The following is a 27,012-nucleotide window of genomic DNA, read 5'->3' as shown; positions in this document are numbered from 1 at the left end:
TTAATGGTTTAAAACTAACAGAACCTCCTCCCTGTTCAATTTGAGAAAAGAAATTATATAAATACAAATGAGTTTCGTCAAGCTGTGGAGGCCTATTTTCAAAAGTACGATTTGGTGGCTGAAAAATAAAATCCCAGCTTAGATACAGACTGTTATTAAAAGCATGCCATTTATTCAGACTGAGTTCTAACAAGTCGTCAATTCTGTTGATTTGAAAGTTAGATACATTTGAACAAATTATGATTGACAGGATGACTCCAGTTTGTTTTTCTCCATCTTTTTATTGGATCTAAATTATATGAATGACTATCATCGAAAATCCTATAGCATGATTCTATTGGGCGAATGAAGAGTAATTACAAAATTATCGAACTGATAAACTCTGGGTGATAGTCAACAAGTAAAGCTAGCAGCTTCTTGTCCAATTGTACGAAACTATCCCCCACCTATAACCTAAAATTTATATGAAGAAAATTGCCACCCTCTGTCTTATCAACTCTCAAATTCAAAAAGTACCAATCATATATATTGCAAATTTCGATCAGCAACATTAGGATAAAATATAGGAAGATCTAAATCCAAAAAATTATTGTAAACAAGAAGTATTCAACCCAAAACTATCGAAAGATATAGAAGCCAAATCCATCACTGAGAAGTTCTACTATGTGCAATGCAAGGAATTAAGTCTCGGTGTTTTATGTGATTTGAAATTTGTAATACTGAAAATACTAAGGTGAACACCGGAAACAATAGTCCTGACTTTTTACAGGCATTTCTGATGGGAAGGGTTGGTTGAACGAGAATAAATAGCCCGTCTTTAAATGTTTACGACACTAGCCAACTAATGTAAAAGAACTATTGTTTATTAAGAAATCGTGACTAGCTATTTTGAGTTCGTAATGATTTATCTTTTCTTATTACCCTGTGGTTAATCAAACATACATGTCCAAAGGAAGACACTATACTACATGTATGCATACATGTATATTACATTAGTCATTATTATAATTGTGCCGCGTATGTTAATTTGTTTGCAACAAGCTTATAAATTACTTAGTACATAAATTATAACTGAAGCACTGCTTAATTAAAACATCAATTTACTATTTTTTCACAATTGCAAGTGTCCATACATTGATTCTACATGTAATTCGGTCGAGAAAGGGTTTCTGATTTGCATTTAAGTTACATGATATGCATATATCGTTTTTTATCCTTTTAAACCTGTGCAATTTAAGTGAAGTGGGTATATGTGGTACTGTTTCATTATGATTTTTTTCGTCGATATTGACTTCTACGACCAGGAAGAGTTATAATTTAGTTCGAAGTCTATGCAGTAGTTGTGTAGTTCAATGGCGATCTTTTGTGGAATGTGAATTACAGCGACCTTCTAGACAATGGCGGTTTAAAATGATAGAAATCTTCACAAAATCTCAATAATTACATGGACTTTTAAATATGTTTTTTTTTCGATGACGGCGTTACATGATGGATCAATTTTAAAGACTTTTTGTAGAAATAATTTCGGAGATTACCTGCATTCCTAATGCATTTATGAAAAAAAAAGGTATTGAATTTCAAGGATGGGTTTTGAACTTATGGATAATTTTAGAACTATTATACACTGCGTATAAATTCACAGTATTTAAATGTGATTTACAAAGAAGAAGAATCGGGATTCCAGAGAAACTGAAAATAGCACGTGGCAATCATTGCAGAAGCTGTGCTATAGTTCAAGATGGAAAATTGGAATAAATTCGGGATTGCTTGTATGGAAGACATTATTAAGATTCCTGATATGGCTACAGCATTCAAGATTATGAAAGACTTTGAAATAAATCGCAAGGGAATCAAGACAAAAATGGAAGCTACTGAAAGGATAGCTGATTTCTGGAGAGCACACCAAAATCAATGCGACGAAATACAGGTATATTGAAAGTTTTTAGTCCGTTCCTATATCTTATCTCCGGATCTCCACTAAGAAGTATGTAATAATGTCGTAACGTTGCTTCTTTTGTAGTCATAGAAATGAGAGGGTAAGAATCTCTTAATGCATGAAATTGGATATTCGTAGTGAGAATCCAAAAGGAGGAGGGAACAAGAAAAAATGGGATTCCAGGCTATTATTTGCTGATGCTTTATAAGATATCGTAACAGGTATCGGATGTCAGACTGGCTAGTCAGACGGACATATGAGATTCGATTCTTATTTAGACAAAAAGGGTATTTTGTCTAGATTCTAACTGTTTGAAAAAGTAAAAAAATGATTAAAAATTATGTCCTCCTTAATAGGTTGCAATTTGAATAGTTTCGCCAACCAATGTTTTAAAATTAGCATGTAAAACCTCGCCAAATCAAGTAAAAACTGCATTTGGTTAGTGTGTATTATAAAGCACTCGCCTAGGTGGCAAGCACTGTTTTTCTGACTAGTGTTGTAATGAACCTAAACAATATAGTTTCATCAATCTTAGATACCTTAGCATCTCTGCCAACCTGACAGGCAATGCTCAATATTAACGAATTGTACTCAAACTGTGCTGTGTAGTGAAACATTTTTTGGGCCGAGTTGAAATGGAAAATTTGCATGCCGATTTTGTGCGAAGAATAAAAAAAGTCTTCATGTACTGCAAATGCATGCATAGTTAATAAAAAAATCAAACTGAGTGTCGTTGGATACATACATACATTTTCCTTTCTGTATTTTTCTTTTGTTTTTTTTTTTCTCATTCACAGATTGAAAACGACTTCTCTGGAATTTTACAAAATGACGAGGAGATTCGAGGATTACTGACTAAAAAATGCAAAGATGTTGAAACTTTTGTCAATAGGCTATCAAGTAATCATAAAAATGATCTGAACAATGTATTCCCTGATGTAATCAGTAAACTCAGAACAGCACAAAACAAGCTGAAATCTACAGAATGCAATATTCTCATTGTTGGTGAGTTCAAATACATCATACGGCAATAAATGAACAAATAGTTATACTTGTAAGAGTACTTTAATTCGTGGATACCAATTTTCATGGATAAGGGAAGTAACACAATTTCGTGTTTTTTTTGGTTTTTTTTTGGTTTTGTTTTGTTTTGTTTTTTAATTCGTGGCTTTGAGGATTTCAGTATACACATCAATTTTTGCAACCAAATTTTGTGGTTTGGCATACCCACGAAAACTACGAAAATTGGTTCCCCATGCAAAATAATATTATCACAGTAAGTACTTTCAAATGTTCAGCAATTGCTCATTGGTAGGAAAAAACATCAGAATGAATCCTCATCTGGTCCAACTTGGTCCAGTTATAGTGCTTCAGGCGGGGTCAACAGTGGATACAGTTGTCAATTTTGAGGAAATGCGTCGTGCCATACTAGTAGTAATCAAATGTCAAATCCACGTTAACGTCTCTCCGAATATACCCAATTGACAAGCGATTCAAGTTAAACAGAAATATGTGATAAGAAATAAAAAAAATATTGATCTACAATAACCATAATTAAGTTAATTTAATCTTAAAGAAAAACACTGTTCAATCCACTTTAACGTCCAACCAATTTACAACATGCGATTTAATGAAACAATGCGATAAGAAGTATAAACACGACATGAAATATTGACCTATATAATATTAACCTTTATTCATCAAACTTTTAATAAGAACATTTTGCAGGTGATCAGGAAGAAGAATAACATAGTCTTTTTCTTATTGTATACTTTTATCCTTCGTTTTGTTTGTTTATATCTTTAGTAGGCGAAATTACGAGTTTTCTATGCGAAAAACCCAATATCTAGAACCAAAGCAACCATTTACATATATAAATGCAATGATGGATTCAGGGAAATGTCATGACAACAAGCTAAAGTTACCTAAACAACCAATTAGGCCTAAAAATTTACCCATGCTTCCATTTACCCTACCGACCCTAAATTTTTGTGCCTACTCTTTAGTTTTGGGGATTTTTTCGGATAGTCGTAAATAATGTTTTCTAAACAAACCATCAAAAATTACTAGAAAATAAAGATGGCCCACTTTCCGACCTAAGTTTTAGAGCATGGTAGTTAGAAATACAGGTACTGTTTTCCTTGAATTATTATGTAAATCAATTACATGAACAAATGTCATGACATCCAGCAACATTTACCTTGACAACCGATAACAACTGCCATGTAAACTAGTAACAAATGCTATGGCAACCAGCAACAGTTGCCTTAGTAACAAGTTACCACTGTCATGTAAATTAATAATAAATACCATGACAAGTAACAACAGTTCCCGAAACTATTGACATGTAAAACTAGTATATCAAATGCTATGACAACCAAAAATTAAAATATGGAGGCAGATCTGACATGAGATAAATGAGTGAAACAATGATCAACGCACTAAGTACTTTTGCACCCATGTCTCAGACGGTCAAATCGTAGGCAATAGCCCAGTAGTCTAGTATTATAGTATTATATATTCACACATTTTACACATTATTATCAATATTTCAGGTGAATCTAATTCTGGAAAAAGCAGCATAGTGAACCTAATTCTTGGATATGATCTTCTTCCTGTGGGGTGTTTGTCAACAACTAGAAATATATGTGAAATAAAACCTTCAAGAGACCAAGAAAAAGTTGCTATCATTCACCGGAAAGTCAACAGACTAAGTCGTAGACATGCACCAGAAATTCTAGACCTAACGAAGGAGGAACAGTTTCAGAAGTTTCAGAATTTTATATCAGATTTTGATGAAGACACCGGAGATACGGCGTTTGACAAAATTGAAATTTTTTGGCCACATAGATTAAAACAGGTAAAGCCGACACAAAGTTGACAGGGTACTTATCTTCATACTGTCGATTTATTTAAATATGGGAAACTGTTGTTACATGTAAGAACTAAAAACAAAATCAAACAAACAAACATGTATATTCAGTTTATTATTACTTTCAGTATTTTGTAATTGCAATTTTGCAATCGGAATATGACTCAATTCTATAGAAATTATGTCTAGCTGCGGAAAAAGTTAAAGCCATTGAAAAGGAAGAATTGATAGCTGATTACAAATAAAAAAATGCAAGCCTACGACTACAAGTATTACACAGCTTATGGAATGTAACAATTGGAAAAAAGAGAAAAAGGGGATAAAAAGAGATGCAGGGACGACGTATCAGGTGTTAATCTACCCAAATTAAGAGGAAATTTTGGTAGGTTTAGACTTAGCCTTATAATACTGATACTACACGCAATGGCCCCTAAAAGAAACATTTTTAATAAACTTTAAAATACTTTGCAGTGTGGCTTGACTTTGATTGATACACCAGGCTTTGGAGAGAACAGAAGTGTATCGGCACTCCTGGAACAATGTGCTGCCAAAGTCTCGGGGTTTATCTTTGTTCTCAACAGCTCAAACGCTGGAGGGGTACAGAAAAGAGTGAGTAGTCTAAACATCTAAAGATTCAAGCTATTTTGCATTTTGACCAGAATGGACACATCTTTTGTTGGAAAATGTGGTTAACTGAGAGCGTTTTTTGGGGTAAAATTCGACAAATGATCATACCTTGGAACCCCTCGGGACCCGCCACTTAAAAAAAGTATTTGATCAAGCAACGTTAACGATACATTGAGCTAAACGCCTCAAAAGCGAACAGCCACGTTAACAAGTTTACACCCCCTGTATTTAGACTAATGCGTTAAAATTATTAAAAGAACGCCAGAAAACGTAATTTGTATATAAATCGTGTTCAGAAAGATGAGTCCTTTAGATTTAAGCTATAGAAATTCTGGAACTTGTAGGTCCGTGTTCCTAAAGAAGAAACAGTGGTTTATGTCAGATCAAATTGTAAAAAAGAACCGGACGATATTTGAACTATTATTTATTTGTTATGTCTGTTGACAGGGAAAATGATTTAAATTTCCATCTTTCATAAATATAAACAACTTTAAAGGATACACTGAGGAACTTTTAAGGTAGTGTTTTCCCCAAAGCCGACCGATTTTCTTCGAATTATCAGTATCCTTTTTCTGATGTGTCGTTACCTGATATTTGAGTTCTGGTTATCTTATTTAATTTCGTGATTATGTAATAAACATCTGTGCTTAATTTCAGCATGTAGTGGTAAAAAAACACTTAGTCGAGCTTAAATAAAAACATTCATTTGTGGCTTGAAAAGAAGTGTCGTTTCTGTTTAAATGTATCCAGGCAGCATATTTGATAGTGGGAAGGGGTCCCTGTAAATGTACCGTCGACCATGTGAAATTTACAATAAAAAAGACCAAACAACCTGACAAGCAGAGTCAAGTTCATATTAATGGAACCAAGATTCGAGTGGAAATAAAAAGAATATTCCAAAGATAAAGATCAGATAGGGAAAATAGATACACACAATAAAGTACACGTAGTAACCAAAATAACACGTACACATAAACGAAAGTAAATGATGAATTCAATTATTTATATTTGACGTGTGCCGTATCTTGTAGGTCCGACAGTTGCTTCGTGCTGTATCGTCTGCCTGCGATCAAGAATTTTCACATGATGCCGCCACTTTTGTTTTCAATAAATGGGACACGGTTCCTGAAAAAGATAAAGTGACTCTATCAGAAACTACAATGTCTCAACTGAGTAAATTATTTCCAGGAATGCAACAAGATCATATTATGAACATATCTGCCACAGAGGTGATTGTAATTTAAATAAAAGATCGACTTTCCTTTTAAAACGAATGGTTCGAAGAATTCCTAAACAGAGAACCAAAAGCCAACAAAAAAAATCTAAACCAACTGTGTGGTAAAGAAAGGAATGGGAACATATGTAGTCTTACCGAACAAAGGAAAAGTTCTAGATAAAACAATTAAGAACAGATGATTTACATCTTAAATAACGTTGAATATCTATGCACTTTATAAACGCAAATACACTTCTACAGAGACAGTAACATGCATTTTAAAATGTACACAGAAAAAAAATGTTTAGATGTTGTATAGAATCTAAACACTATTTACAGTGCTGTGGTTATTAAGTCTGCGCAGTGGTTCTGCGTAGGTATTAGATACACCCAAGCACAGCCGCGGATTCAGTCACAGGTGTATTAAGACAATTTTTTGATATTTGACATACCTTATAACAACAAACATATAAGCTATAAAGACCAACATCCTCATCATTACACGCAAGTGTTTCACTACTTCTGTAGTATTTCAAGTACATCGGGGATACTACACCAGGTCATGGTTGTTTGGGGTTGGGTTTGACACGTATATTATACTCGGTTAACACAATATAGAGTTCACAGATATTGCTACGATGGGATGTTATAAAAATAGGGCATTAATGCAACGTTAAGTGATATCCCGCAGCTTAATGATTAAAAGGGGGATGACAAAATGACCGAACTCGAAAACTACATTTTGGATTTTGCTACAAAAATGAGAGTTTCATATTCACTTAAACTTAAACTGTATCTTGTGGTACAGAGCAAATTTGGAAAGTCTAAAAAAAGTTCATAATTGAACCGTACTCAAATTATCGCCTGGAAACCGTCGGGAACGGACAGACGGACAAACACACAACTTTAAGGATGGTATCACATAATACCTCGCCACTTCGTGTGGAGGTTTTAATCATGAAGTTTCCTCGTCAATCTTCTGCGCAGAGGATATATTCTTTATTTTCAAAGTTGCACATTTGGTACAGCGCAACGGAAAGAGCTTTGCTAATTTTTAATGTGTAGTGCTCATGCCTGATGTTTTTTTTTCTCACATATTGTACATCAGAGCGTATAAGCGTATTGATAAATTGTGATCCACGAAGTGGTTATAGGTCTGCGGGGAAGAGTTTCATTGCAGTTATTACTTGACCAATAGCCTTTTTTTTTTGCTCACTATAAATGTTCAAATTATATCTCTTTATTGTCCAGGACTTTATTTGGTTACTGAAGAAAGTAGCTCCGAGTTCTCAAAGCAAAGTTTCAACGACCATGTGATTATATTAGAAAAGTGATTACTTGGGTGTGATTAGTGAGTCCTCTCCTTTACGCGTCACCACAGGTTTCCGTTTAATGAACCGAAACATATTAGTCGAGTAAGACAGACTTGCTTTCTTTTTAGGCAATGGAAGTATGGAAACACGGTGACATGCCTGAAGGTTACAGGGTGCTGTACACATGTGTTTCCAAGATAATACCAATCTGTCTGCGAAATGGTTATAATATACACTATCAGTAAGTCAATTATTGTTCAGTAAGTATCATATGACATTTTCCAGTTAGTATGACGGCACAAAGTTTTATTTTAATCATACAAATGAAATAAAACAAGGTTTAGTTATTCTAGCCATTCGAGGTATCAGCATTTCATATAGTTTACATTTTTAGGAAAAAAAATCTAGCATTCCTTCATTTTGACTCATAGTGACTGTTATTTCATAAGGCAGGAGGACAATGCCAAATCACACAGTACTTCGCTTGATCAGTGACATTTTTTGTAGAACGGTTAACAATTTGAAAAATGCCTTTTCAGATTTTTATCACAAGTGGTCAAGAGAGTTTTGTATTCACTTAAGTTAGCCAAACACATGGATTCACAGGGTTTAGAAGAGAAAAAGAAAATGAAAGAACATCTCAAACAAGGCATTGAACATTTGGAACGAAACACTAGCTGTGCTATACAAAATTTACGACTCCAGCTAAGAAATGAAGCTAGGCTTTTATATCTACGCGTGCGTGGAGTGTTATCGTCTGTTTGGTTGGATGAAGAGTGGAAACGAGACGATTGCCCGGATGTAGGTCATTGGAAACGTGTCGCTGAAGACTCAGAAAATAAAATGAAACTGAAACTTCAAGCTAAGCTCGATGAATGGGAAAGAAGTGAGGGTATAGGGAAAAGAATTAAGGGTAAAATACTGGAGCAAATGCTACAAGACTTCGAGGTGATGGAAGACAGAATGAAAGAATTAGAGGGTAATCCTTTGGTTTTTGCAACAAATATCTTGCATACTTTTTAAGAGGTAACGAGTCGACTGTGATACATGTAGTTTACATTAAGTTGTAAGAACACCCAATCTGTTGTTTATTGCCATACATGTATATTAGAATGCAATTATATGATCAATGAGTCTAAAATCAGAAATTAGAAAGGGTTTAGGGTCCGCTGAAACATTTCTTATTGAGTACATCTGTACTTGAGCGTGTGCATATGAATTAAATGTACCTTCGAAAAAGTTTTTTTTTACAAAAATATTTTGCTACAACGTTCTTCAAAACAATAACCATGTATAAAATCATCGTAAGCTTCATACCAAGTACGAACCAAAACGAGGATATTATACTAAATTTGGTAAAAAAAAATAACAAGGTCTTTATTCATTTAATCTTATTAAATAAAACATATGGCTAGTTTAAAGTGATTGATAGTACTTTTAAACATTTTTACTCCTGTTTCATTTTTATGACCACCATTTTTTCATTTCAGGAAACCTGTTGGGTGGGGATTTGAGAACTGTCAACAATTTCCACAAATCAATTAAGCGACCGACTAAGTCGGTGAAAGACATTTTTGCAAAGAACCGACGTCCCAGTGTCGACAAACACAGCCTCGGAAATGTTGTATGTCACGAAGCAAACTTTGATTTGTCTTCAAAATCTGTTAAATCATTGTTTAGATCATACAAAGCTGACAACTCTCCACAAAAGATGAGAGAAGCTTGGAAAAGATTTATAGAAACTATTCTTGAAAGCGATAAATTGGAGCAACATATTAACTTATTTTTAGAAAGATTTGAATCGAGCATTCAAAACATAGAAAAAAGAATTCCAGAAATTCTTGAAATGGACAAACAGCTTTTTAATAATCTGACGTCTGATCTTTCGACCTCAAGACAGAACATGGAAGAAATTTTCCCACAGAACATTGCTGAATGTTTACATATGCAAGGTGAACTGGATATGGTGTTTACCGAAAAACTGAAAATGGAACAGTCTGACCTTAGAACGATCATGTGGCAAGGAAGTGACATCATCGGAAGTGGAAGTTTTGCTGACGTATTTTTATCGGAACTGCGGAACGCCAATGATCAATTTATCAAAGTTGCGGTGAAGGTCTACAAGAACCCTTTAAGCGTTAAAAATGTGTCCGATATTTTGTTGGAGGAAAGAACATTACGGTAGGTATAGAACCAGAGCAAGATTCCAAAACTTTGTCAAGACTTTTCGGAATACTAAGTAGTTTAATATTTGTTCCTATCCGAACTATTAATCTACAACACGAAGTTATTCTACATTAATTGGATTAATCTTTTGACAAACGAATTGCCGTTATAATTTTAACAGAACGGTAAAACAACAAGCCCAGTTTCCTCAATACTAATTTATTTACAGATATAGGGATGTCGAACAAGAACGGTTCAGAAATAAGCATTTGCTTGATGGCCGGGCAAAAACTTCAATATAGGTGAGGTTTTTGTCTAGACGTTACGCGCGCGTTATTTCTACATGAATGCGACAGGCTTATCATAAACGCAAACTATTAGGGAAAACGTCGTTTTTAGCTTGGAGAACAATCTTGTAGGACTTCGAAAAAGTGACGATACTTCAATCTAGAACAAGGGAAAAGGATAAAATATAGATTTGTATTAAAATTGAGGAAAAAACCTCTGAAAATCCATGAAAATAAATCAAAGAGAATTACTAAAAAAACCCAAGCTGTTGTCTTCAGTCAGTACCGTATTTCGGACCAAAATCGGAAGTGCGACAGTTAAATAGCTCATATTTTAAAACATTACGTCTTGAGGGTAATTTTGCTGAACAATTATTTTTAAGAAAGTAACATTTATTTAGCAACAAATTTATCATGCTTTCTTTATTGAAATCTTCGCTGTTTGCTTCAATCAGTTTGACGTTTTCGTTTTTCATATGGGACACAATGGGACAAATAATGTTTCCATGACGTCGTAAGAACATGATTATTACCGAAATGGCTACCATAACCTCCATGTGTGATAAGTTAATGAAACGTTTTACATTTAATTGGCATTTACTTGGAAACAGTAGATCAGTATATATAATTAACGAAAAATGTTACATGGGACAAGCTGAAAAAGTTGAATTAAAAAAGTTATTATAACCGTTAAGCGCGTCGCTTTAACATGCACTTTTCCCGAACATTTTGTTATTTTTCTTAAATCTCATATTCCAAAATAAATACAGAAAAAAAGAAAGTTATTTCGCACTCGCAAGAAGATTGCGATTATTATGCTTGATTCAAGCCATATACGCTCGCGTAACTTTTTATCATCTTATATGTGAATGTGACGTCATATTTTTAATTTCTTATTAAAGTCTGAATTAAGAGTTTAAGTATAGTTAAGTATGTGCCATACGCACATGGGTTATTTCAAGTCGACCGAATTTCTTTGGTATCGTACCAGAAAGTAAGGCTGTGATTGATTTTGAGAGTTGTGACGGGGGCCATTTGAGAATGAGGTACCGAAAAACTGGCCACCTCGATTCCTGTACAATTGTTTTTGTGTTAACTAATCGCAATCGAAATTCAGAGTTGTATAAAGCTCGAAAGGTATGACCATGCTTGTCCCAGCTGTTCGGAGTTTTAACCTTGGGGTCATATCAAGCATGCGGCCTGCGAAACGTGTAATTTTATTTTGGTTCAATGTTCGAATTCTATTTTCCTACATGAAGTAGTTATTCCGAACAGTTCGGAAGACGTGTCTTTCTGTTCGGATGACACGTACAGTATCTGGTTAAATATAGCTATCAATACTATGAAAGCTGAAATCTTATGGAATGAATTGTTGTTAGATTCTAGATGCAGTTACTGAATTAGGTAGCCTAACATATGCATAGGTGGATACAAGGGCGCCCCATCATTGCAAGTGCTCAAATAGAAAAGAAACAGGAAAAAACTGGAGCAACCAACTTAGGGTAGGAAATTTCTGAATCCACGGCCTTAGTTCTAATTTAAATCAGATTGAGCTCTTTAAAATAATGGTTGTTGTTCCTAATTCCAATCTAAATCAATATATCATTATAATTATATATATATATATTTTCAGGGACCTTAATCATAAAAATGTTATTACATACTATGGATCCATTGTAAAACAGTGTACCAGAAGAGGACAACCTGTCCTTGAATGGGGTCTAGTCATGGAATACTGTAGTAGGACTCTGTCAGATGTACTGATTGATGGTGATTTTTGTAATCCTTGTAAACTGAGTCCTGATGATCCTAGTCTCGGAACGTCTTATGAAACTATTGCGATGTATGCACTACAGATTTGTGAAGCCCTGACCTACCTTCATGGGAAGAGTCTTGTTCATCGTGATCTTAAACTTGCAAATATATTAGTAAGTACACTTCTCTTCGAGTTGGGTCCAAAATTGGATTTGTATATTTAACTCTCAGCTCACTCAACTATTAGAATCAGATAAAAAAAAACAAAAAACAAAACAAAAGTAATTTTTATCTTTTGACCTACTTACAGTTAAAAGAGCAAACCGTAAGCAGATGACTGTATTAGGACCGAGAAGCGAAAATCCACTGGGCTTCTTACGTCAGGTGTAATAATTGGTTTCCCTTTTTCAAGAAAATTCTTTAGGTTTTATTTATGATTCACGTTTATATAAATAATTTATGAAAATAGTTCATAGTTTGTACCTGGATAATTGAATTTGATTTGTAACAATCTTTCTGATTAGTTGGTCATGTTTGAGCAAACCAAGATATTTTGTACAATTTGCTTTGGTATCGTGACGTCATAAACATTGGTCGGTACGCATAGTTACAAACAAAAACCCTTTTGATAACGATTTAATGATTGATATACTTAGATTTCAATCCATAAGAAATTGAATTATTTCTGATATTTCTAATTTTTTAACAGGTTATACGAAATGACATGGTTAAGGCTAGTTTACACTTTTCATATACCGCTTCGCGTGTACTAAGTGTTTTAATATGTTATACTATTTTTGTGTGCGTATAGTATAAACAATAGACCCGCTTTATTTCTTTTTAATTATTTTTTTTTATGTTTACAGAAATGAATTATAAGCTTAAGGATCTGCTCTAAATCATTGTCCTGTTTCTTGTTTACCATTAGTTAAACGTTCTTTTAAAACTGTTAAATTCTAATCCTTCTACTTAATGATCTAGTACTCACAATCTGAGAAATTATTATTCATAAATTAAAACAAACTTATACAGTAATTTCTCGAAAAATAACACATACAAAAATTTATCGTCACAAATGTCTGGACTGTTACAGGTAACTGAAGATAACGAGCTGAAACTATCTGACGTCGGCTTGACTAAAGCGGAAACTGATATAACAACTTCCGCTGTGGGATCACCTATATATATGGCACCGGAAGTACTAAAGCGGAATGTCTTCTATGATAGAAAGGCCGATATGTACAGTTTTGGGATTCTTCTTTGGGAGATGTGGTATGGAATTGAAGCCGGGGATTTCATGAAAAATACTCTGTTCAATTCTATTGAAGATTCCGTCGCCGAAGAAGGAGTCCGTCCACCTTTGAATCTAAATTATCCACCTCCAGAATCGCTCGTGATCGAAATCCAACGATGTTGGATGAATGATGCAGAAAAAAGACCAGATGCTGCAGATCTTATTCCTTTCTTTCAATCAATATTAAATAAAAATCAATGACAAAACAGTTTTTTTATGCAAGACACTATTATCTACGACGTATTCCCTTGGACTTATTCAACAAGTATTCGCAATTTTAATTTTCGGACTTTATATCGTAATATTATTTATCCAAATTTAGCTACAATACATTATGTACCTCCACCGGGGAAAAGTTTATATCAAGTTTATATCTACCATCCTCCCTAGTCAGGGTTTTGAGTCCACCCTCGCTTTCTCAAACCGCTGACATCACTCATTCATATTTAGTGGGTATCGTCCAGCCAATTCCGATTGGTTGCTTCTGCGGGTGCGAAGCACCATTGAAAATTGATTGGACATAAAATGTCTGTGGAAAGGTAAACAATGATACGAGTAACTGATAGTTGTAAGATGTCACAAATGATTCAATATGACCAAAAATGATAACTGTAGATTCTGTTTAGAGTCTTTAGCGGAAAAAATGACGTTATGCGTATGTAGCCATTTTGTAAGTTATATGGAAGAGTTTCTATTACGGGTGATTTGATTGATTTTGGATCCGGGTTAAATTAAGTAACTCACTAGATGGCGCTGGACAATACCCGCTAAATATGAATGAGTGGTGTCAGGAGGGTGGACTTAAAACCCTGACTTGGGAGGACATCTACATGCCGCTTCTTTTTAACAGGTTATTGTTATTGAACATGGCAACTTTACTCTTTGTAAATTTATGTTGTTACTAACTAGACCTGTCCAAAACGGCGTCTTTCTTAATTCCGTCAGAACAAAAAAAAGCATTTACTCATTTTCGTAATAATCTAGTCAAATTTGCATTTGTAGTACAAATAGATAGACATTTTGTGTGTGTTGTTGTTTGTATACTGTTTGAATGATATAATTCAAAGACTTAGATTTTAGAAACTGGGCAACATATAATTATTTAACTATACTATTTTTTTACACGTACTTCTAATGCATTTCAAATTGCTTTATCGAAATTGAGATTAAAAACTTTTAAAATAAAACTTTGAATGCTATTTCTAAACTGAACATTGACTGGATCTAAAGGCGACAGAATGTCGAGTACTAATTATTATTTTTAAATGTTTTATTTTCCATGTAAATAACAGATTGAAAAATTGAATTCATTCGTTATTTAGCTTTTCCTAAATTTTTTTATAACCCCTTGAAGAGGGGTCCCCCTCATGAGTTTTTTTTTGCCAACTTTGAATTTCCAGTTTGGGAGAACGGTTCATATGCACACCCTGGAAATTTAGTGGTGAACTAACCGATATGGTGACTAACTAACCCTGAATGGTCTGTAAACTTTTTTATGTTTATGACACCTTGAAGAGGGGTTCCCTACATGATGTTTTTGCCAAATTTTAATTCCATGTTTGGGAGAACGGTTCATATGCACACCCTGGACATTAGGTGATGAACTAACCGATATGGTGACGAACTAACCCTAAATGGTCTGTAAAAGCTTTGCCGTAGGACATTTTTTTATGTTTATGACATCTTGAAGAGGGGTTCCCTACATGACGTTTTTGCCAAATTTTAATTCCATGTTTGGGAGAACGATTCATATGCAAATCCTGGAAATTTGGTGGTGAACTATTATGCCATTTGGGGTTAGGTAGTCTCACTAACAGTTCACCTCTAAATTTCTAGGATCCATATATGAACAGTTCTGAAGAAGTCTCGTTTAAAATTTGGCAGGTTATGTTACTCAGGGGACCCCTTTTGAAGTAGTTATAAAATATTGCGTAGCTTTTGTGGACAATGAAGGGCTGAGTTTTAAATATTTTTGGTTAGTTAACCGCCCAATTTTAGGATGTACATATAGATCGTTCCCCTCAAAATCAGGATACCCCCCAACGGACACTTTATGTTTCTCATTCTAGTAATGAATTTTATCTATTTATAGAAATGTTTTTTTGAGGAGTGAAATTTAACAGTGACGGGTGATTATTCGTTTTTATTTTGTTTATTTTTTTTCTATTTTTTTTTCTGATTATATGTTTTTGTTTGACGTGTGTTTTCACAAAAGCGGTGAAATTTATTTTTGTATCTATAGAGAAGTGGAATTGCTTATTTTCAACATTCTTCTTTCTTTGTATAACTGATTTGTGTTACAAATTTAAAGTTAACGGAGTTATCAATCTCAGATCTACAAATGAGATCACTTACCCAGTGTCAAAAATAAATTATATCAGTATTGCAACTACTGTCTAACGTCTATCTAGGAAAAGCTAAATAACGAAAGAATTCTTTTTTTCAATCTGTGTTTACATGGAAAATAAAACATTTAACAATAGTAATTCTGTCGCCTTTAGATCCAGTCAATATTAAATTTAGAAATAGCATTCAAAATTTTGTTTTAAAAGTTTTTAATCTGAATTTCGATAAAGCAATATGAAATGCATCAGAAGTACGTGTATAAAAATAGTATAGTTAAAAATTTTGTTACGAAATTATCCAAATTATACATGTGAATGACACAGTCCGTTGTGTGTTTGTTAGGTTTTATCGTTTTTTAGGTATTAATGTTTTCCCGCGATTTTTCAATGTTCGCTGCTTTTTTGTTCGCTAGCATGATTTAGCTTATTGTTCGCTAGCTTGAGCTTGGTTTCCATGGATGGGGAACACTAAAACGCAATCACCATGGGTATGATATGAATGCCTTTATGACATTGTTTCGCCATTCTATTCCATGGTTTTTATTATCAATTTTTTACTCCATCCAAATTTGTAAACAACTTCTTCCTGTTGAATATGTCGTTTGTTGTAACTGCTCCTCACCCAGAATCTACAAGTGATTCATGATATCAAGGCCCCATTCTCACGTGGTATACGGGCAATATATTTAATCATAACTTACAGACAAAAATCATAATATCGAATCTTGAAAAAAAACTTGTTGTTTCAGTATTTTTTTCCATTCATTATCATTACCAATGTTTGTAATTAATTGTGCATATAATTAAATTACAGTGATTAATTTGCTTTCCCAGGCCTAAAATGCACCCCCCGAAAATGCGTTTTCCTGATCCAATGTTTTACTTTTACTTACAATTTAAATCATTAATTACACTCGACGTCAATACAGTAGGCCTTAGTGCGCTATAAACAGTAGGCCTTAGTGCGCTATGTACATGTCAATTTCACACAGGTGTACATCCATGTCTGGGTTTCTTTGCAATGGACAGTGAAACCTTTACCTTTAGATAATCGATCTTACTAGATTTTCAGAACTAATTACGAGCAGGATGTAATAACAAAGAGGACATAAAACAATTAATTTATTTTAATATGAAGGATCGGCTAACCGTCGCAAACTAGCTAATTCGAGATACCTTACGAATATCTTGGATTAGTAACAAGCTCCGCCTACTCTCTATTACGGTTCAAATGTCAACAAAACAGGGTCTCTCGTGGAAAATTATCGAAACTTCAATAATAAATTTAATTTTTGTAGCAAATTTGGTATCAGCATACATGAAAATGATTCCGGAATCGAACTAGGTAGGTGTGACATGCACAATTTCAACTTGAAAGTCGTTACAAGATGTTGAAGGGCGATACTCCGCGGTACCGCCAAACCTCCAACTTTTTGTATGGCAAATCGTGCTGACCCCAACCCGACATATCAATATCCAAATAAAAAAAGAGGAGGGTTGCAGGGTCAGAGGAAATTCGGACTAGTCTTGGATTTGACAGGTTTCACTGTATCAAGTGATTTTCTTTTCAAGTTGCATTATTTATAAATAATAAGTCGTCACCTGATGATAAAGCGGAAGGACGATAAGTGCATAAAATGTGTATTGAAATCCGTGTTCACGTCAATAGGAGTAATAATTCTTGTTGAGAGAGCTATAAACGATCTTTAGAATAATTTGTAGTGCATTAAGCAGAGAATACAAGGTAGGGAAATCTATAAATATCTTTATTACATCAACGTATGTAATTATTACAATTTTGACGTGGAAAGACATGCATTGGACGCAAAAGCAGTGATCGATTAACACCTATTTAGCTTTGTTTTTAGTGTATTGTAGAAAGCAGGACTTTTGCACACGGACTAGACGCACTACAACACAAAAATTCACTATCAATGGTAAATCAATGTCGGACAAACAACTCTTTATTGATTGAAGTTTTAAATTTTCCACACTTGTCTTAAGCTATAACTGAAGACACCGTAAATTTTAAGTCACACTCAATTATTCTAGTTAACCAGCCGAGTGCAACGTGGTGAAAATATCTTTCGCTGAAAATTGTGTTCAGCATATAGGCGGATCGGGGAGGGTATATGGCTGGCCCTCCTTGAGAAATTAAGTTATTTTTAATGTTATATTTATGGGGGTTTATGCATTGATGAAAAACACACAGAAAGCAATCAAGTTTAATAAATGATCGAAAAAAATCGTTAAATAGCTTTGTATTATTATCACTGCTACTTATCTTCACATTTTTGGGTAAACATTTGGGATATCAATTACCCCCTGTAAATCTTAATCCACCACTGTATTGTGATGCAATCCGTGTATTGCCGAGTTTCTATAGTAGTACACGCATATTTCACATTCTGTTTACACCGTCAAAATATTTGTACTGGCCAGGGAATGTGTATATTAGTCTATGAACTTGTTTTTCCTCGAATTACCTGTAAAATTTTTTTGGTATTTGAAGAATTCAGTAGATTCAAATCATCAGCTGTCCACCAGGCACCTATTAAGGGGGCACCTGTCTGTGAAGCATCTAGTCATTCATGTAGCAAATAGACAACTCAAACATAATTAAACCACTAAGTAGTGATTGTTTGAAACAAAAACAAAAATATTAACAATGAATGACGTCAAAGCAATTTAAATATGTACGGTAATATGAATTGACATTTGACTTTGTTATTTAGACAATAAAATTATTGAAACGTTTTCAAAACATTGTTTAAATGTAATGATAATCTAGACCAGTATATGGCATGGAAGTATCGGTTATAAACTTTAAAATTAGCATTAAAACAATATACGTGTAGAATAAAATTAAATGAAACAAAGCATAGTAATACATGTAGCATAATTTAGTGTAAATTGGGATTCCGATTAAGCAACAGATAAAGCTTGGCCTACATGAATTACCGAACCATGCCAAATTTCCACCAGTTACTTTGTAATAAAAGTTCGTTAATCAGGGGCGGATTCAGGCGGGGGCGTGGCGGGCGTGCGCTCCCTGAAATTTGCAAAGCATGGGTTGTCAGGGTGGATTTAGGCGGTTTTAGGTTTAAACTTTAATTTCTCACTAATTTTACCACAAAAGATACCTACAATGCACCCCACTCTAGAAGAATATTTCAAAAATTTAACTTAAAAAATTGTTCGTCTCGCTCCGCTCGGCGATATTTTAACAATGCGCTCCCTAATCTAAAATCCTGGATCCGACCCTGTTAATATCTAGTTTGCTGAACGGGTTTTACTTTTTGCACCAGATTTAGAGAAGTTCTAGGCGTGTAACTCAAATGTGTAGGGGCATTCAGCTCAGTATGAATATTGCCTGAAAATATCAGTTTTGTTGCAATAACATAAAAGTTGTTCATAACATAGTAAAATATATAAATAGGGTACTTAATCTTGTACACCTCGGTGTCAGGGGATAAATAAAGTGTTTGTTGTTGTTGTAGCATCGGACTCAAATCAAGGTATATGTTGGCGATGCATCTCCGTATTAATTTATTTCTTTTAAACATGATTAAACCAAACCTAGTAGGTATTCTAAGTAATTTACAGGCGAAGTGTCAATAAACAGTACATTTTATTTGGTATTTCATTTAGTTTTTTTGGTTTATTGATAAAGTTATCCTTCTTGAATATATTTTTAATGACTTATATGGTTACGTTTTCTTTACTGCGAATTTAATGCTTAATATAAGTTTTATTTTATTTAAGGCAAAATGATCGTTTTTACCATTAAACTGGAACAATTTCTAAGTAACATTTAGTTGGTTAATTAATATTGTAAAAAAAACATCTATAAAAACAATTTTGTTGGCATTCTAGGACGACACCTTTATGCAGTAAGATCTTTCTACAGACCCTAAAAAATACAAAAGCCTGTCTAAACCAGACACTCTTTAAAGCCCTTTATGAAGTAAGACCTTTCTACAGACCCTAAAAAATACAAAAGCCTGTCTAAACCAGACACTCTTTAAAGCCCTTTATGAAGTAAAATTTTATAACTTGAACCTTGAAAATCGAACACCTGTCTACACCGAACCAATTTAAAATTCCAAAAGTGATTCGGTTTAGACAGGTTTCAGTGCATGTAGTAAAACCTGTCTAAAATGAATACTTGATAGACCGGAAACCTGTCTAAAGCGAACACTTGATAAACCGGAAATCTTTGCAAACGAGACAACTTTTATTGTCCGTTTATATATAAATTTCAATGCATTTGCACCTGTGTTAACCAAACACTTCCCATATTCTATCGTGGTTCGGTCTTGAAATGTTTCACTGTACTAAATATCAGAAAAATATATCTAAGCGTGAACAATCTGACAGTTAAAAAAGGTCAAAATCCAACTTCATGGCCTAATTTCCACATAAGTTAACATGTTCACTTAAGTGTGAAGTGTTTTTATAGGTGCACTCAACCACAAAATCAATTGGCTTTTTTTTATTATTATTAAAAACTAGATTTAACTTAGTTAACTTTGATATTTTGCTGAAAAACAGGTTAAACTGTTGAACTTGTTAATGCAGTTGGCATCTCCATTTTTGTTCCAAAATCTTTATTTTTTCAATTTTGGAAATTGTTTAAAACTTTCTTGCAGAAATTGTCACATGATTCTAACACTGACACATGAAACTAAGAATAAGGGTACGATGTTAGAACTGTCAAATTTGCGATGCAACTTTTTGGTCGTTCCCTCCGCGGGACTCTAACGCGTACCGCTGTGACATATATGGCAACACCGCCTGCACGAAGTCCAGCGTCCTAGACCACTCGGCCACTAGGCTATATGAAAATATAGCTTTCGCTGGCCGGGTCATTCCTCCTCGTAGGATTAATCTAGGGCTGTAACTTAGTACACGATGTATGTATACATATACGTCTCAGAATGTGACCACTGTATTCAAATTTTTTGTCGTTCCCTCCGCGGGACTCGAACTCGTACCGCTGTGACATCTATAGCCTAGCTCGCCGAGTCGTCTAGATCGCTGGACTTTGTGCAGGCGGTGTTGCCATAGATGTCACAGCGGTACGAGTTCGAGTTCCGCGGAGGGAACGACCAAAAATTTGCATCGCAAATTTGACAGTTTTGATCCGATGGAGCAGTGTAGCGAATAGAGTCGTCACATTCTTATATATATATATAACGTCTCAGAATGTGACGACTCTATTTGCTACACTGCTCCATCGGATCAAATTGATACAGGGAAGATATACAAACGTATAGAAAGGTCTGAAAAATTCCCAACGATGTTAGAACTGTCAAATTTGCGATGCAATGTTTTTGTCGTTCCCTCAGCGGGACTCGAACTCGTACTGCTATGACATCTATGGCAACACCGCCTGCACAAAGTCCAGCGCCCTAGACCACTCGGCCAGCTAGGCTATATAAAAATATAGCTTTCGCTGGCCGGGTCATTCCTCCTCGTTGGATTAATCTAGGGCTGTAACTTAGTACACGATGTATGGTGGTACGGGACATATATAGAGATAGATAGATAGATATATATGAAATCATTTTTGACTGGTTATAGTGTAAAAATTCTGTACTTTTCTATAGTAGAACGTAGCCAAACTTTTTCTTGTTAATCTTTCCAGTTATCAACTTTCATTAAAAAAAAAAGAAGACTTTGAGGGATTAAGATATGCATGAATTACCGACCATAGGCTTCTGTCTTGTTTTAGGCAGAGTTGTATTTCATCACCAGAGATGGATAGTAAATAAAAATATTTGATAGTAATGATATAAATTGTTAAGTTAATATTTTGCACAGAGGATTGTAGCGAATCCATATAATTCTGGGTCCAGTAAGACTCAGAATTTTACTCTTTAGGTTCTGGGTCTGGAGACCCAGAATGTAACCATTTTTCATTCCATGTCAATTGTCCTGTATCCTCCGTATCATATGGAGTCTGACGGTAATCTGGTATAAGGCCAAATTAAATCAGGAACGATATTTGATATCTTATTCTTATAATACTATTTATATGGAGAAAGTATTTTTGTTTACTTTGACTTTTTGTTTTCCATTTTAATACGAAATATGTATATGAGTTGAGACGTACATGTGTATGTATATATCAATGTCTATATATTTTTTTAAACCATGTTTAAACAAGCATTTCAATTTCATCTGTAAAACGGTACTGATTTACATGTACAGAAGTTCATATCTATTGATCCGGATATGGCATGGTATTGGGTGCAAAGGTTTAAATAAAAATTGATAAACGAAAAATTTTAAATGCCAAATATTGCTTTGAAAGGATTTTGTTTTTCAATCAATACCATGCTTTATCCGGAGCAGTAATTCAGACAACCACGCTGATCTGTAGATGTATATTTTTAGTTCAAAGTATTGTAACGATACGATTTAAAAATTCCACAATATCTATTAATTCCTATTATATTGCACGGTACGGTAGGATAAAAGGTAAAATATAGGTATACCCACTTAGTGTAGACAGTACATATGTATTAAATTTTTTGATAGCAAAGGAAAACCTAAAAAAAAAATCAGATAATTTTGAAACCAACCTGGTATATTTGACACAAAACCATATTGCATTGGTGCAACATGCCAGACCTCCCTTTTTTCACGAACTTGCGCTTTATGAAGATAAATTTCTGTCACTCTTATGCGAATATACTGATGATAGTCTTAGGTTAAGAAAAACAAAATCAACACATGCAAATAAGAGCAAAACAAAACAAAACAAACAAACAAACAAACAAAAAATCAAAAACAAAATAACAAAAAAGAAGGAAACAAAGCGAACAAAAAACCAAAACAAAACAAAACAAACAAACAAACAAACAAACAAAACAGTAATGTAGATGTATATAACAACAGTTATTTCACTTAGACCACTGAACTAATGAACTACTGTCCTACATGCATATGGTCGTGTAAATTGTCCATTTCTATTAAATGCATTTTGATCTAAAAATGAAACTTATTTTTATCATTGAACCAGCCTGTTTCTTTACCACAAAGTCGTCTTTATGACTGCAAATAAGTCTGGTACAGGAACGGAAGTGTACACAGTTGTTGTCTATTCACAATAAGCTTGGTATAGGAACGGAAGTGAACAAAGTTGTTTTCTATACACAATTTTGTTTTGTGCATTCATACCAGTTTTGTGTTGATTTTTTTTTTCAAGTTTAACCAAACTGAATTTTATTCAGTTATACGAATGGGATCACCGACTATAAATAACATATGTCAGAATTACCTTAAAGTGAATGTAAGCTTGTAGGAAAAATGCACAATTGACATTTGATCCTGAGAAACACAGAAGTCACCAATTCCGTCTCGATTCTTTCTTCCATTCAATTTGTTTGAATGTTCCCATTTTGAAACCCATATTTACAAGTTGTTTATTAAGTAAGAATGTTTTTTTTTTTTTTAGATCACGTGTGTTTTCATGACTCTACTACTGTACGCCGTATATTTTAATTCGGGAGACATAAATTCCCGTATAGGCATCGTTGAATTAAAATGAAATACAGCTGACAATCTTAATAGTGTATCTATTCTGGTGGTACCGAATGACCAAGTCACAGGAAATGAAAAATCGCGGCGCTAAGCTTAGCCTCCGTCATTTGTATAAAGAGGCTGAAGTTAGAAAGAAAGTAGTTTTCAACATGCAGGTTTAAATTTGGTATACCAAAAATAATACACCGAACAAACCTTCGAGCAAGCTTTATATGCTGTACAAATTGTTTCTATATCTGTTTACACTATAAGTGTTTAAAAAGGCGACACATCTCGTTACATTGAGCCCCGTGCAGGTCCGGGTGTTAAAAGAATAGGCCTGCAGCAGCGCTAAGGTTGTCGTATAAGGCGACTAAATAGTGCTCAGAAACCTAGCCGGGGGCTAGGCGCTCTGCCCACCGAGCAACTGGGATGTGTGCCCCAGGTGGTGGAATAGGGTACCCCTGGCGTGTTGCATGCTGGGGTTGTCAGGCCATAATACGGAAAACCTGACCGCAAACCATAGTGGTGCACCGTGTTGGGAAAGATGCCACGTTCCTCGCACGTTAAAGAACCCTGCTGTGGTATTCGATAGGAGTAGAAACCTTTGCGCTCCGCCACAGGAGGCTAAATTGCCCAACCTTACCCACCCCACCCCCGCTTTTCCAGTGGCAATCAAAATTTGTCGACCCTATTATCCTTGTGACCCATCCTTTTTTTTTGTTCATTTCATGTTCATTTTATCATCCATTTCATGTTCATCGTCTGAATATAGCTGAAATATTGCTGCTCGGACGTTAAACCCCAACAAACAAACAAACAAACAAAACGTTACATTGAATCCTGTGTCCGTATATCTTTAAGTTTGTAAGTAGCACTTAAGAATCATGCAATATGTAATTCATGGTTGGAAAGCCTACATATTTTTATTTTTGATATTTTGTGGATTTTTTTGTATATATGTTTGATATCAAAGTGGTCCGCGAACAAGAAAATATTTCATATTGGATAGTCGGACTTATTAAATATTAAATGATATACTGGAACCGGAATGCTAGTACATGGAGTTATGATATATTTTGCCTTTTTTCCCTCTGATTATTTTTTTTCAGAAACACATGGTATATATGCATAATAATCATAATCCCTCTACTTTCATTGCTCTGTTCCAATTTCTCATTGATTTTTGCATGCAGTTTCACGATCTAGCCGTTTATAGTAAGAATGTATGACCTGTGTATACATGTACCCGAGGCTTTCACCTAAAAGAGTTTACTATACATACCTCAAATATATTTCAGGACTGAATGAAAAAAGAGTATTCCGTTACCCAAGATGACAAAGATGAAGTACTGGACAGAAGGCGACAACAGTCACAACCGCCAGACGGAGGATGGGGATGGTTGATAGTCTTGTCTGCGTTTGTAATAAACGTTATTACTGATGGTTGTTCATACTCCTTTGGGGTTCTTTTTGTCTTTCTTTTAGAATACTTCAATGAAACTCGCAGTAGCACGGCTTGGATTGGGTCGATATTTTGTGCTGTTCCTTTACTGTGCGGACCAATCGCCAGTCTAGTTACTAAGAAATTAGGGTTAAGAAAAGCTACAATTATTGGCGGTTTAATAACGTCAGTTGGTTTCATATCAAGTGCCTTTGTTGACTCTGTAGGTGCCTTGGCAGTGACGTACGGTTTTATAGCAGGAATTGGAATCTCAATGCCATATCTTAATTCTATAGTCGTGGTTGCAATGTACTTTAAAAAGAAGCGTGCGTTAGCAACGGGACTAGCTGAGTGTGGAGCAGGTATTGGAACGCTTATTTTTGCACCGCTATATGAGCTTTTGATAGTATCATACGGCTGGAGAGGTGCAATACTTATAATTGGTGCCATTTCGCTGAATATAATAGTTTGTGGTGCTGTCTTTAAACCAGTCCACGAGTCTGAGAATGTAGCTTCAGCAACCATAAGTGGATCTACTGATACTTTTGTTAAAAGCAATTCTTCAGATAGGATTTCTTTTGCTGAAACCCATGCTTCATCTTCAGAAGACTTTCATTCGAGAAACAGGGTTCGTTCCTCTAAAGGTAGTTTAGTTGAAGAGCTGTTTCTTGATGAATCTATTGCATTAGCATTTCCTGCCGAAAGAGATTCACCAGGCAACAATGAAATTGATCACTGCTTAAAACTTTCTGTCAAAATAAGAAAAGGATTGCGTCAAGCCAAAGATGAAATATCACCATTTCTTAATAAAGCCTTTCTAATATTTACACTTTCAAGCATAATTTTATATTTCTGGTATGATGTGCCGTATGTTTTTACTGTGGACAGAGCAAGGGAAAATGGTATAACCGAAAAATTTGCCGCCATTATGGTAGCCGTCATTGGTATCTCTCATACGTTTGGGAACGTTCTTTTTGGATTTCTAGGAGATAGAAAGAAAATAAACAGACGATATCTATACGGTTTTAGTTTACTGCTGACAGGAGTTGTTCTTAATTTGGTGCCAATGTTTACTGCATTCATTCCTTCAACTATACTTGCTGGACTGTTTGGTGTCTTATCAGCTTCCGCCGAAGCACTGACTTCCGTCATAGTTGTTGATATCATGGGCATTGATAAACTGACTGATGCTTATGGTATTGTTATGTTTTTGCAGGGAATAGCAAACCTCGTTGGTCCACCTGTAGCAGGTTGGTAATACTGATATATTTAATTTATTAATAATCATACATGTATGCTTTAATCGATATCGAACATAGAGCAAGACGAAAATTAAGGGCAAAAAAGAAAGGGATAAAACATTAAGAAAAAATAAACAGAAAAAAAGGTTACATACAGAAATAGGTAGTCATGTAATTAAAACAATCAGGAGAAGTAGTTTATTTTCCTATAAACAGTGAGTAATAAATATTCAAGAAATAAATCATGGAAACTCCATTTTTTCCCTCCGAGCGATAACGAGGGGTTAAATAACGACATAAATGACCTGCAATGATTAAACAATGATAGAATGGAGTTTCCGTCATTTATTTCGATTCTAATATGACTACTTTCTTCTTATTTTTAAATAGACGCAGCCTATGTGTTGCACGAAATGCTGGTCATGTGCTTATCACTATTTTACCATGATGGCTGTGGTCTAAAGAGCTTTGAATCACGTCATATTAAGATTAGACGTTAAACCGAAAAATATAATACAGACCGATTCAAAATCAATCTAGGATACTGATTTATAACTTTAAAAAAAACTGTTTCAATTGATCGGCGGATTGCTCTGGGTCGTAATTCACAATTTGGAAATCTGTTGTATCACATAACCATACTATTTTCTTTCTTCCTCCAAAGTTTGCTGAGACGTTTTGCTGTAGTATTTTCAAAATGATCATAAAAATTGCGAATGCAGAAAACCAGAGGCAAACACTAAATATTTTAATATTTATTTTTGGTGTAGATTTTATCAATTGGTATGTTATATCGACAAAATATTTTATTCGATACTTAACCCATCTTGTATACTTTATAGTTTGTTTTTTAGGTTGGTTGTTTGATGTTTCTGGTAACTACGACAACACATTTTATTCCGCAGGAAGTTGTATATGTATAGCTGGAGTACTCGTTGTCCTGACTATGTTTGTTAAAAGTCAATAAAACGCTTTCTGAAGATATG

At 34.5% G+C, this 27,012-nt stretch overlaps 2 protein-coding genes across 3 annotated transcripts; both read left to right on the top strand.

The window, feature by feature from the left end:
• Nucleotides 1–1,140: 1,140 nt before the first annotated feature.
• On the top strand, nt 1,141–14,491 carry LOC148620361 (uncharacterized). The gene is made up of 10 exons (XM_088581186.1): nt 1,141–1,927; nt 2,734–2,941; nt 4,492–4,796; nt 5,280–5,417; nt 6,467–6,664; nt 8,093–8,205; nt 8,504–8,943; nt 9,455–10,145; nt 12,051–12,345; nt 13,266–14,491. The coding sequence occupies exons 1-10, from the start codon at nt 1,739–1,741 to the stop codon at nt 13,665–13,667; spliced, it is 2,979 nt and encodes a 992-aa protein (XP_088437312.1). The 5' UTR covers nt 1,141–1,738; the 3' UTR covers nt 13,668–14,491.
• Nucleotides 14,492–17,028: 2,537 nt separating this feature from the next.
• Nucleotides 17,029–27,008, top strand: LOC148620360 (monocarboxylate transporter 9-like). Of its 2 annotated transcripts, none has more exons than XM_088581179.1 (3): nt 17,029–17,156; nt 24,643–26,035; nt 26,881–27,008. In XM_088581179.1, the coding sequence occupies exons 2-3, from the start codon at nt 24,649–24,651 to the stop codon at nt 26,991–26,993; spliced, it is 1,500 nt and encodes a 499-aa protein (XP_088437305.1). In that variant the 5' UTR covers nt 17,029–17,156; nt 24,643–24,648; the 3' UTR covers nt 26,994–27,008. The 2 variants fall into 2 exon arrangements, with proteins under 2 accessions (XP_088437305.1, XP_088437304.1); XM_088581178.1 differs by lacking the exon at nt 17,029–17,156 and adding an exon at nt 17,291–17,555.
• The last annotated feature ends 4 nt before the right edge of the window (nt 27,009–27,012 follow it).

The sequence above is a fragment of the Perna viridis genome, chromosome 4 (genome assembly GCF_037379345.1).
Source record: "Perna viridis isolate PV_CMFRI_1.1 ecotype Kerala chromosome 4, ASM3737934v1, whole genome shotgun sequence".
Lineage (NCBI taxonomy): Eukaryota > Metazoa > Mollusca > Bivalvia > Mytilida > Mytilidae > Perna > Perna viridis.
The sequence above is the reverse complement of the archived record's forward strand: the minus strand, read 5'-3'. Positions and strand labels throughout refer to the sequence as shown.